This window comes from Euprymna scolopes, chromosome 22 (assembly GCF_053919585.1).
Source record: "Euprymna scolopes isolate OS-2025 chromosome 22, ASM5391958v1, whole genome shotgun sequence".
In the NCBI taxonomy this organism is placed as follows: Eukaryota; Metazoa; Mollusca; class Cephalopoda; order Sepiida; family Sepiolidae; genus Euprymna; species Euprymna scolopes.
The window spans coordinates 25,151,227-25,164,487 of NC_136503.1; the positions used below are offsets into that span (position 1 = coordinate 25,151,227).

Below are 13,261 nucleotides of genomic sequence, written 5' to 3' on the forward strand. Positions count from 1 at the left end.
TTTTTCGGGCATTAAAAAGGAAAAAAATTATACATTTTGTACATTCATCATTAGTTTATTTTTAATCAGTTTTTATGCGTGTCACGTTTGTAGAGTGGTAACGTCACCAACTTTAAATGCTACCGTTTTGCTTTCGGTTTCAATTCTAGCTGATGGCACCCAAATACTTTCTTTATACTTTTGAAATCACGACTATAATAATATATACGAAATCTGGACAAGATATATTTAATTTAAGCATTTTTACAACCAGCCAAATTCCCCCCACACCCCCCTAGTATCATTATTAATATGGCTCCCAGGAAAGCTTTCTTAGAACTGCACGCCTGTGGAACTCTGTTCCGTCTGCCTGCTTCCCTCCTGACTACAACTTGGATGTCTTCAAATCCAACGTAAACAAATTCCTGATGAACCGCCCCCTTAAGTAGGCACTCTAAAATATCCACACTAACGCACTGTACTTGCAATAACCCTTATCCATGAGTGGCTTCGGGGCCTTGATAAGTGGTGACCACCTTGTAAAAAAAAAAAAAAAAATCCAAGAAACAGAAGTTATGTCCCCCAGACAACGCTGCATTTAAACACCTGCTATATTTCAGACGTCAAGTTATTTTTGAATTACCATTTATCGAATGTAAAAATAAACTACATTTATTGTTACGCTTTAGGATGCAACTAAAACCACCCAAATAAAAGTAAGGATGCCTCCAGAGCATTATTAGCAAACACCTTTTTCTAAATTTATTGACATCCTTTCCCTATTATGAAGAAAAACTTAAGAAATGTTAAATAACTTTGAAAGAAAATGTTGAGAAGGAAAACATTGTATTGACAATGTTTGCTTTCCAAATTATGGTTGAAAAACTTTAACCCTGATCCCCACCCCCAGACAAAATATGCTCCATCAGAGATGCACTTAGAAATTCGGGCGAACGGGAACACACACACACATCAATATCAAGAATTAAAAAGTTAGTGATGGGATGATTTCAATATTTTACCTTGATTCCGATACAATTACAGATTCTGATTCTTTATAAAATTCGAATGCTTAACTATAAAGTTGCTATTGTTTTTCGATTACCGCAAAAACACATGTTAAATGTGCAAATGTTTTCTCAAACGTCATAACCCCCCCCCCCAAAAAAAAACCCCACATACTTGTGAGGATGATGTATAGATTTCCTTTACTGGTACTTTAAAAATTAATTATTTCTATCAGCAGTGGAAGATTTTGTTTAAAACAAAATCAAATAAAAATGCGGCGCTAATGCAGAGTGATCTGATCCGCGCTATGTTTTTAAATTGTATTTTCACGTTTAATTAAAGTTTTTATTTTTATTCAACTGTAAGGTTAAAGTACAGAATAGGTACAAAACACCCTCCCCATGTTAAGAATGGCTTTTTAAATAACGTTATTTTTGCACGGATCACTCTCTGCATGAGTACCAAAAATGTTAAAGATAATCGTTTTTGGTTATTGGAAAATGGACAAGTTTTTCTGATTCTGCTAGCCCCCCCCCCCAAAAAAAAGGGTGCTAGTGCAAGTGCACTTATTGATCCGCGCTATGTTTTAAAATAGTATTTTCAAGTTTAATTAAAGTTTTACGATATCTTTATTAAATTGTTAGGTGAAAGTACAGAATAAGTACACAACACCCTCCCGTGCCCATGTTAAGAATGACTTTCAAAATAACCTAATTATTTCAGCACGGATCAATAAGTGCATGAGTACCAAAAAAGTTTATTTTTCCAATTCCGATTGATCTTCCCTCTGGTGAAAAGAACGCATTATTTGAAACTCCGGATTAAGGAAATATTAATTTCTTTTTGAGTATCTTGTCAAACAATAAATTCTTGTGAATTATAATTTACAGTCTTTGTGTTCTATATAACATAACTGGCAAAAGTCTATATTCCAAGTTTCATGATGTTGACCATCTTACAATTTATTCCTTTCAGTACGTTGACATTCACAATTCTTGACAGCACCTGTTTCGTAGCGCAAAATAATTCATTTAATTATAATCAAATCAATGAATCTAATCAGCATTTAACTCTTTAGAATAAATAGTAACTATTAACAGAAAAATTTGTCACATGCTCTGAGCTTCATAAATTAAAGATTAGTATAACTAAAAAGTGAAATTAAAATTTCCACAAATAATATGTGGGGGAGGGGTCACAAACTTAAGGTTTTGAAATTCACCTTTCTATATTACCTAAGGTATTTATTAAGTATATATTTTGATCAAAGAGGGATCACGCCGGGAGGGGCGGTAAGTTTCACATGAACATCCATAAATAAGACATAGGACTTTATTTTATCAGATTTAAATTTAAAATAAAATGCATGCATATAGTGCAGTTCTTATTCATACTCTGAAATCGCCGAGTGTGCCTCCATGGAAATTTACTGAAATGGGTCTCGATTAATGTCACTTCACTTGCACCCCCCTCTAACACAATCTATGTTGAGTATTCAAAAAGTGGAATATACAAAATATAAATGAATATGGTAATTTGATGTAATTGATTGGCAGCAGAAATTCAGCCTACATAGTAAATATATAAAGTTTGGGCAAATTTTTACCTGGTTTCCACCGTGACATTTTCCTTTAAAATGACTGACAGGTTTTTGAGTATGTTGAAAATTAATATTGCATTTAAATTTTCCGCAAATTAGTTTTCCAGATATTAAGCAATATCTTATGTTATCTGTATAACAGTCGTCATTTTAAAGGGAAATGTTAAGGTGGAAACCAGATCCAAATTTACCAAAGTTTATATATATATATAAAAAAAAAAATAAATAAATAATAACACACATATATATTTGAATTAAGCGGACAAATGTTCTCATCTTGGGCATTATTTCCCAGACGTTTCGGTCGATGTAACTTTCGACCTTCTTCAGATGTATAAGTCGCCACGAGGACGGTAGGAGGTTGCATCAACTAAAACGTTTGGCAAATAATACTGAAGATAACATTAGTCCAATTAAGCAAATACAACTATTTCACATCTAAAAAAATTAACAGAAAAAAAATCTTAGCAAAGGAGAAGATCAGTTTTATCTCCCTTTAAGCACGTGTAGAATTTGACGACGGAAAGGTTTTTTTCCCCTCCCTCTCCTTAAACCCCATTTCTATTACTCGATATATCCGAGTCCTCAATTATCCAAATATAAAATTCGTAAAATAAAATCCAATAAACCCTTACACTCACCGACTGTTTTAAACCAAAGACATTCAGTTGGGCGTAAAGTGTTGGTGGGGGTTGATAAACATATCACTGATAATGATAAAATTAACTATCAAAGTAAGAAAAAGAAAAAACTTTCAAGAGAGAAAAGGAGGGGGTGGCATTCTGCCATGTTTTATGAAATCATTTTAGAATCTGGTAAATTCCAACTTCAGCCGTGTAATTCCAAAATAACTAATTTGGTACTTAATCCAGATTTTAGTATAGAAGTAAAAAAAAAAAAAAAAAAGTGGGAGCATGTCTTATTAGAGACAATAAAACGAAAAGGAACAAATGCATAAATGTTACCAAAGGCAAGATAAGTTACTCTTCTACCTACCTGCTTAGGTTTCGTGCGTTTTAACTTATTTTAAAGCGTTTAAGTTTGAAACACAAATAGTGCTGCTGAGTGTGTACGTGTGAGAGAGAACGTGCGCGCGTGTGAGAGAGAACGTGCGCGCGTGTGAGAGAGAACGTGCGCGCGTGTGAGAGAGAACGTGCGCGCGTGTGAGAGAGAACGTGCGCGCGTGTGAGAGAGAACGTGCGCGCGTGTGCAACCTGAAAGCGTGATGACAATCGATAGTTGTTCAAAGTCTTCAATACAATTTCTAGACGGGAGGAGGGGTGGTTTTCCACTTCCAAAATTAGCCATAAAATCAGTTTCACATTGAAAGGGTAAGGGTCTAGCTCCTTGGAGGGGAATGTTAAAAAAATTGCTAGAACTGAGGGTAGCCCTGTTGGAATTTTCTGGTAGAAGTGCCTTGGGCTACCGAAAATAAAATACTTTAAAATATAGCTTCCTCGCGTCTTATACATCAGATTTTTTTATCATTATTAAATACGCGGTTATTCTGCTAAGTTAAAACAATCATTTGTGCACTCGTTGACTTTCTCAGATTTTTTTTTTTTTTTTTTTTTTGTGTGTGTTGTGTTTGGTCAGGCAATAAAACTACGAATAAATAAATAAATATATATATAGGAAAAAATCTTTTTCGTTTGTCCTTTTTTTCAAATATTTCGATACAATAAACCCACGAATTATTAGGAAATAAACTGGTTATCCCAAGTTCTGTCCGTTTTGTTTTCGGATTCTGTTGAGCGATCTGCTTCAAGATGACTGCCCTGGAAAAGTAATTTTTAAACAAACGAACCGACTAATTTTAAAACTGGGAAGCATTAACCAGAAGGTAATTTTCTCGGGCATTTATTGTTACCTTAAGCAGAACGGTCAGCAGAATCCGGAAGTTAAATAAACACGCGAAACTTGACGATAACACGATATAACTAGTTTCACTTTCCTACATAGAGTTAAGGTGACCCATGATCGATTCCAGGTGCGAGAATGTGTGTGCGGATAAGAGTGGTTCAGCCCAGCAGCTCACAAAAAAGGAGCACTCAAAGTACTTATAAAATTAACAGAATCGGACACAGTTAACATACAGGAGCAGGCAAAACCTTTTCAAAGGTTCGCCTTGGAGCGAATAGGACCATACTCCATTCTGTTGTTGGTTCATTCCGCTATTGCAGCAAGTAACAGTAGTGTTCTCTTGGCTAGGAGTAAAGTATCTGGCGTTACCTGGGTTGAGGCCGAAGAGGCGGGGGCGGGGGATATAGCCATGTAAAATTATTTTCAGTTTTTCCTGGATTTCTACTGCAAGTAAATAAATTCAGTGTGCATTTCGAAATTTTATCCTTCTAGACAGAGGCTTTTCTTATTTTTGTATATAAAAAAAAAGGCCGTCAACGATTAAGATTGAAAGGTCCTTATTTAGAACTTCAACCTAATGAAAAATATAGAGAAAAATCTTTGATGCACATACTAGCAGAAGAACGAAGATGCCATATTCCGAAATGCTCAAGTAGCTTTATTTTTTAACTAAAACTTAACTAAAATAAACAAATGTAAACAGAAAGGGACAGTCTCACATCGTCATCTTGAAAAAAAAAAAAAGGGTAGTTACGTCCATAATTCAAACGAGCGAGATCAACCTTGGCGTTTATATTACATTACACAAAGGTACGAAAAAAAAAAGTTGTCAAAAAGCAAATATATAACAAACAAATGTTACCAAAGGGAAGATAAGTTACTTTTCTGCCTAACTGGATAAGGTTTTAGTGTTTTTATTAGATATAAAATGTTTATTCGGTTTGAAAAATTAATGTTGAACGCTGTCGGAGAACAAGAAAAGGGCCGAAGACTCGATAATAACTTCAAAATAAGAAATAAAAGAAAATGGTGATAGAAACCACCCAATAAATGTTACTGGGACGTTTATTGAGTGGATTTCTACCATTTTGTTTTATTGTAATGATATTGATTTCCTATTAATCGCTTAAAAATACTTTAGAAAAATAAAATCACGTAAATTGATCAAAGTTTTATTTTCAAAATAAAACTTTGATCAATTTACGTGACTTTTTGGAATACGAAATTTGTGTTCCATGACAGATACAAAGATTGGTGCTTATACAGAATTTTATATATATATATATATATTTTTTTTAGTCAAGTGTACAATGGAATCGAAAATAATTTTGGTTAAAAAAAGGGGGGGTGGCAAGCGATTACAAGATTGAAATTTACGTTTAAAATTTTAAATGTAAATCAATTTTAATACAAGACTGAATATCATTAACTTCCCACACACCAGAAATGTCCAAAACGTATGAAAAAAAAAAACAAAACAAAAAAAAACCCCCGGAATTGAACCGAAAAGGTTGAACATGCCAAGATGATTTATTTCTAAAGATAGTATTTTCAAATGTGTACTGTATCAAATCAAAGAAATTACACGAGATAATATAAACTACGAATATCAAATATTGGGTGCACTAAAATTATAGAATCCTTATACGTTCTCGACACGGAACGAAAATGTCATATTCTAAAAATCACATAAATTAATCATGTAGGTGTGTGCGCGCGTGCGTAAAGAAAATCATTTAACGATTTTAAGATCGTTGTGAAATTAATAGCTAATCTAAAATTTGATTTTCTTTATCAATTTACGTGGTTTCTGGAATATGACATCTTCGTTCCGTGACGGATACGTACATGATAAAGATTTTTCTGTAGTTTTGTTTTTTAACCAAGAGTTCTGTTCGAAGTTCAAGTAGAGATCCCTAGATGTAAGAGAGCCTTCTACTCCAGTAGTTTCTTCCCCATGACTGCTAGAATTTGGAATTCCCTGCCGGGTCCCTGCTTCCCCAACTGTACTGATATGCAGAAGTTCAACATGAACAGACATCTTGCTGCCCAACTCCCTGACCCTACACAGTACCCCTGATGCCATGCCTATGTCCCTGATAGTAGCTCCCTACAACAAAGTGGCACTGTGCCTTGTTTGGGGTGAAAATGTAATAAAAAATAAAATACCCGCCCCCCGCTCTCCTTTTTTTGGAGAAAAAGGAGAACTTAGAAAAAATAACGAATTTCGCGCGGTCAATAAATACCGTTTTCATTTGGTTTAGAAACAGTGATATTTAATTTTGGCATATAAACTAGAATTATAACCAGGAATTACTTTATAAGTAGCAGTTTAAAGGATTCAGAATCAGTTTCGATTACGCATGGACGGTTACGAAAAAAAAAAAAAAAAAAAAAAAAAAAAAAAGAAATGCATCTTGACGCTTGATATTCGTAAATCATTTTGAAGTCTTTAAAAAGTAAGTTGCAAGGTAGTTTTTATCTAGAAGTAGTAAAAAAAAAAAATAAAATAAAAAGGGGGGGGCAATAGCGGACCTGAAAAAGAATCACCTCTCACCCCCCTGATTTTTATAGTATGTTTTAGTATGTAGTTTTCGAGGTTGGGGGTGTTTATTCCGAAAGCCGTTCTTAACATGGGAGGTGTGTATACTACGCTAGGTTATGTCGTAAAAAAATAAAATAAATCAACTGCAGGATACCGGTTAAACTTTTACATGGGGGGGGGGTCTCGTTCAGGTCTGTCGGGTTCATTTAGCGCTTCTATAAAAATAAAAATGTTTTCGAAAGAGTTTAGAATGCTTGCGCAGAGAAGATACCGTGCTATTATTTTTGTATTTTAAAGTTGAAAAGTTTTACGATATCTTGTTTATTATATTGTTAGGTGAAAGTACATAAGTTACAAAACATCCACCCCTTCCATTGTTAAGAATGGGTTTCTAAATAACATTCCAGCACCGTACCTTCTCTGCATAAATACCAAGGTTAGTTTTGTAGAGTTAGTGAAGTCTTTCGATGGAAGATGACAAATTATGAGAAAAATGAATTATCTGTTCTCAGTGGTCTGATACCACACTTCAGTTTTTTTTTTCTGTCCTCAGTAAGTGAAGGAGAAATCCTTCCAGACCGACGAAATTCTGATTTCTGTCCCAATCTGGAATGGATTGTTGGAAGCTGGACCCCCCCCCCAGCTTAAAAACAGATCTTGTGTCTAATTTGCCCTCGTGGGGAGGAAAGTAAATAAGGACAATTAGTTTTTTTTTTTTTTAACGTTTTTTGTACTTAGGCAGTTATGTTACCGTACCGAAACACCATTTTAAAAAAGACATTTTAACATGAGGAAGTTTCGTTATTAATCTGTATTTTCACAATTTAAAAAGATCGTAAAATCGGAAAATACTATTTAAAAAAAAATAAAAAAAATAGCACGGTAACATAAGTGCATACGCACTTTTTTTTTAAATCTCATACGCAACAAAAACAGGGGGTTCCTTTTAAATAAGTATAATTTGTTTTGAAAAATAAGTTGAAAGTAACCCATGTCGATTTAACACAAACCCAAATTTCGAAAGTAAATCGTTGTGCGTGTGTGCACAAACGAAAAAGAACGTGAAGAAACGCTCAAGGAATTAATTATTGAAAAGTTTTTCGATTGCAAACGAGATGAATAAACACTAGTTTTTTTCTTTAATATTCCAAATTAAAATGGGGAGAGGTTGACACAATAAAATAATTTCAGCGAACTATTAAAAACCTTTCAAATGAAAAAAAAAATATATAAAAAAGTCTCAAAACATCAAAAGAATGGTACAAATAGTAGATACGACGATATTTAGTAACTTAATCCAAAGTTTTGTAAATATTCAATCTTTTTACTTGACATACTTTGGACAAAACTTAATCTGTAATGCGAGCAGCACTTAAATATACGAAGTAAACAAGAAAATAAAAGCCCTATGTTCCCGAATTTCTTAAACACGTTTTTTTTTCTTTCATAATACGTTTGTAACTTCAAAGCTTTCTAAACACGCATGCATTTCATTTCGAAGTAAAGCCGGAGTTTTTAATATTTATATGATTAATAAATATATGCAGAACTTTAACGTGACGTAAAACGGTTACCGTGCTGAAGTAACATTTAGAAAGCCATTCTTAGTATGGGGAGGGGGAGGGTGCTTTGGAACTTACCTGTACTTTCATCTATCGAAAAAACGGAATTTAACTTAATACTATTAAAAAATAATAAAATAGCGCGATAACAGATGCATTGCATTAAACAAATATTACCAAAGGCAATACAAGTTGCCCTTTTACCTAGCTGGATAAATTTTCAGTGTTTTAACTTATTTTAAAGTCTTTATCCAGTGCGAAAAGCAAGTACTGTTGAGCGTTACACGAGAACGAGAAAAATGGCCGACATGAGAAGGTAGCATCTTTTGAGTCTAGATAATCGCTTAAAAATAGAAAATTAAACAAAGAGCTGGTAGAAACCAAACCCACCCAATAAATGTCACGATAACATTTATTGGGTGGGTTTCTACCAGTTTTTTTTTTTTTTTTTTTTTTTTTTTTTTTTTTAAATCTTGCTATCTATAGTAAAGAAATAAATTTACTCGCACACGACTGGAAACAACCCTTGGATTTAATATTAGTGGCACCATAAGTTTTTTTAAAGCTTTATATAAAATAAAAAATGACGACCATGTTTAATTGACAAAAATGAAAGTAACAAAACGTATTTTGGAATTAGTTTTAGTCCAAAAATATATAGTACACAACAAATAAGTTACCAAAATAAGATGGAAAATTTTATTTGTTTATATTTCGGGATTCCTTAATGCGAAATTTTTTAAATCAGCGGAAGAACACAGGGTTTTTTTTGGGGGGGGGCACATTGATGAAAAAAAAAAAGTATATAATCGAAGTTACAGTTTTGTTTTGTTTTTTCTTCAATCTTTGAGACAAAATTTAAAAAAAAAAAAAAAGAATAGTCTAAACCACTTACTTGCCATACTTATATGCCTTCGTAGTTTCCGAGTGAGCACTTTTGTCGGCTTTACAGGTGGAACCAACATCTCAAAGCGTAAACCATCCATAGTATGCTTCAGAAAAAATATAAGTTTGTCGCCCCGCTTCACGCAACTGTTGACAATATCACGCCAGGGTAACTTGAGAATAATAATTGTCACATTGTTGCTACCTTTTAATACTCTTCGAATTTTAATCGTTATAGTGTCCCCGGCGGCGGGGCGGTTGTTGACTAAATTGTCGACCACCGGGGGCCGAGCTGAAGACGCGTATGGACCTTCCTTCACGGCCGCCTCGCAGATCACATCAGCCTGGCGGGTTAGGCTCCGTAGAGTGGACGATATATCCCGGGTACAATTATTACGATGATTTTTATTATCAAGACTCATGGAGACAATGGCAGGCATTAAGAGACTAATTAATAATCCAAGCAAGACGAAGAGAAGTCTAGACCACTTCATTTCGGGTTTCGTATTGAAGGGGAAGAAGATGCTATTTTTTTTTTTATATATATATATACATATATATATTATATATATATGTATATATATTTATATGTTTTCAAATGGTAGGCCTAGCCTCGGGAGACGGTCCGCGGTGTAGAGCGGCTTTCATATTTGCAAATACTACCGGGAAACCCATCGCTAAAACAGTAGACACGCACGGGCGTAATGCTTGTGACGTCACCTACTGTCCTAAAGCTCTCCACGGATTGAAAGGCTATCGAGAGAAAGAAGGGCGAGAGAGATAAAAATAAATAAAATAAAATAATTATGTAAATATTAAGGATATACCATATAAGGTTCTAGCTGGTGCATGGGAATAGAATAATTGAAGAACATGACTAAAGCGCGTGCGCGCGTGTGTGTGTAAAATACTATTTATATATACTTATATATATTTTTATGTATTAAGTTCAGTGATAAAGAGAGCGAAAGATAGAGTAGTTTCTTATTTTGTTTGTTTGTCTGGGTCTTTAAAAAGTAGGAGGGGTAACCGTGCTGTCTGTTTAGCTTCGGCACGACTGTATACGCCCGGTTTCCACGAGTACTACTTCGTATATTTTTTTTAATTCCTTTTTTTTTTCTTCTTTTTTTTTGCAATAATAATAATAATAATAAATAAATTCTACAACTGTTGGTGGTACTACAGATATCGTATTTGACTTACTGCTGGTCTGGTCGTGATATACATGTGTGTATATATACGTCTTTCTTTCTTTCCTTTTTCCCCCCTTCTCACGTTAACTGGGAGTAGGACCACCTTATTTTTTTCACTTTATCGTTGTTTATATAAGTCAGTTTACCACATGGAGGTGGCGTTCGTGTAGTTGTTACAACCCTCGGGGTGCCGGGTTCGAGATTTGTCGGGGCTAATGCATGCATCACTTCACTAATAAGCTCGGTATGACCCTCATTCTATGGTTAAATATAGATTAAATAGTAGGGCAGACTGTACTCTTGTTGGGTAATTCTTACTTTCCTTATTTTGTCCTTTAGATTCCATGAGCGATGTTTCTGACAAAGGGGAAGAATTGCTGTTTTATGGGCCAGAATTTATCAATCTAATAATACTTATTGTTGATTACTCTCTCTCTCTCTCTCTCTCTCTCTCTCTCTCTCTCTCTCTCTCTCTCTCTCAACTCCTTAAATCAAGTGGCTTTATGTCTGACTTGGAGCAATTTCTGTAAAAGAAAAATAGTCTACGAGAAGGAAAAAAACTTTGAAACATCAGTCTTTTTCTGCTTATTCTCCTGGACGTATTACTTGCGACTGGACTAAAGAAATGTACGGATATAGATTGCGCAACATTTGCTTCAGCTTCACTATAAATTTTCCATGTAGCCACCCTTACGGGAGACGTCCGTTGTCTCCAGAGGCCGTTAAAATATTGCGGTTTAATAGAATTAAGAACTAAACACTCCAAAGACAAGTTCGTTTTAAATCCTATAAGAACTCGAGAGAAAGAAAGAAAGAAACTTTGTACGACATAAGATCTTAGCATGGATTCCTATGTCCAGTGCGATATTTAAAGGAGGGGATACAAGAAGTGATGGGGGTCTTGTATTTCCTATTTCTTTCTTTTTCCGACAATTTTCTATGTCTTTCTTTTTTATATACGCATATGTACGCCTTGAAATGGGTGTGAAGATAGCTCTACGCTTGAATTATATATATATATATATATATATATATATATATATATATATATATATATATATATATATATATATATATATATATATATATATAATACGGCTTGTAAGAAAGAAATAGCAGACTTTATCAGATCGGCCACACGCATACTCAGTCACATTGAACGTGTCACCGTTTTTATTAGATGAGAAAAATGTTAGAAATAAGTAAACTTCAATATTTAATTATGATTAATAAATTAACATAAAAACGGCATAAGAAAAAAATATATAGTTTTTAAATTATTTTACATCCTTGATTAAATAAATAAAAAAAAAGTTCGTTAAACGAAAAATGAAAATAAAGTTATTTTCTAATGTTTAAATTAATGTGTGTGTGAGTGTGTATGGCGTTGTCCGGGAGTCTTTTAGTTTCATTTTTTTTTTTAATATTTAAAAAAAATTATATAAAAAAGGTGCTTACTTAAAATTAAATATATTTTTTAAAAAATTGCAGAAAAATACTTATGGTATACATACACGTCACGGAACGAAGATGTCATATTCCAAAAATCACGTAAATTGACTAAATTGTTTTTTTATTATTAAGAAAATAAAACTTTACGATTTTTAGTAATTAATGTGAAATCGTTAGAATTACAAGGCTGATCTCGCAGGTTTTAATTATTGCGGATTTATTTGTCCTGTTTTGAAGATGGCGACGCGTCAATGCGACTGTCTCTTTTTGCTTCCTCATAAAATTTGATTTTTTTTAGTTAAAAATAAAATTACTTTATCAATTTTGGGAATTCGTTCCGTGACGGGTAGGTACATTATAAAATATTTACGAATTTTTTTAACGTATTTTTGTTTTGAAAATAGGTTTTTAATTTAGCGAAAAAAATGAGAGAAGGTGATTTTGAACGGTAAATTTGACGGTGTGATTTGGTCATTAAATTTTTGATTGAATTCAAATTATTATTAAAAATATTTGGTACTTATCCACTGTGTTACCGCGCTGAAATAATAATAATGTTATTATTTAGAAAGCCATTCTTAATATGAGAAGGGGAGAGTATTTTGTAATTATTTTGTACTTTCACTAAACTGTTTAATAAACAAAAATATTATAAAAATTGAGTTTAACTCGAAAATACTATTTAAAAATAGCGCGTTAACATCTATACGAAACTCATAAAGCTTTCTCTGCTGCTTCTTTTCTGTATTGGACTTGAAAACTTTGATATTTGGACACGAATGCATGCCGACCACGAACATATATGCATAAGCATCAAATATTTGTTAAGGGTATATAGTTCTCTCCCATCACGAGAACTTTGACAGTGACACAAGAGTCGGAAAGTGGGATTAAAAAGGTCAGTGCGGCTGCAGCGGTGAACATTACCTGTACCCCCACCACCAAAAAAAATGCGTGTTTTGCTGTTTTACACCTTAAAAAAAAAAAAAAAAATTTTCGACGATTATCACAGATTACAGACTTCAGTATCATATTAACAGAAAAAATTGCGAAACAAAAAAAATTAATGATATTTAAGAAAGGGGTTCATTTTCTCGTTACAACGCTGCTCCGCTCGCTCCGCTTCCTTCATTGCTATCTGACTTACGGCGCATTTTTTTTTTTTTATCGATGT

General features: G+C 33.6%; 1 protein-coding gene across 2 annotated transcripts in view; it reads right to left on the minus strand.

Annotated features, from left to right (window-relative positions):
• The window catches only part of LOC145243920 (uncharacterized), a 322,843-nt gene extending 311,265 nt beyond the window's left edge, over window positions 1-11,578 (minus strand). The window contains exon 1 of one of the 2 annotated variants that reach the window (XM_080107032.1): window positions 9,453-11,578. In XM_080107032.1, coding sequence (XP_079963158.1) covers window positions 9,453-9,936 — 484 coding nt within the window. In that variant the 5' untranslated portion in view covers window positions 9,937-11,578. The remainder of the gene's footprint in view (window positions 1-9,452) is intronic. The other variant, XM_080107033.1, reaches the window with a different exon arrangement.
• Window positions 11,579-13,261: the final 1,683 nt, after the last annotated feature.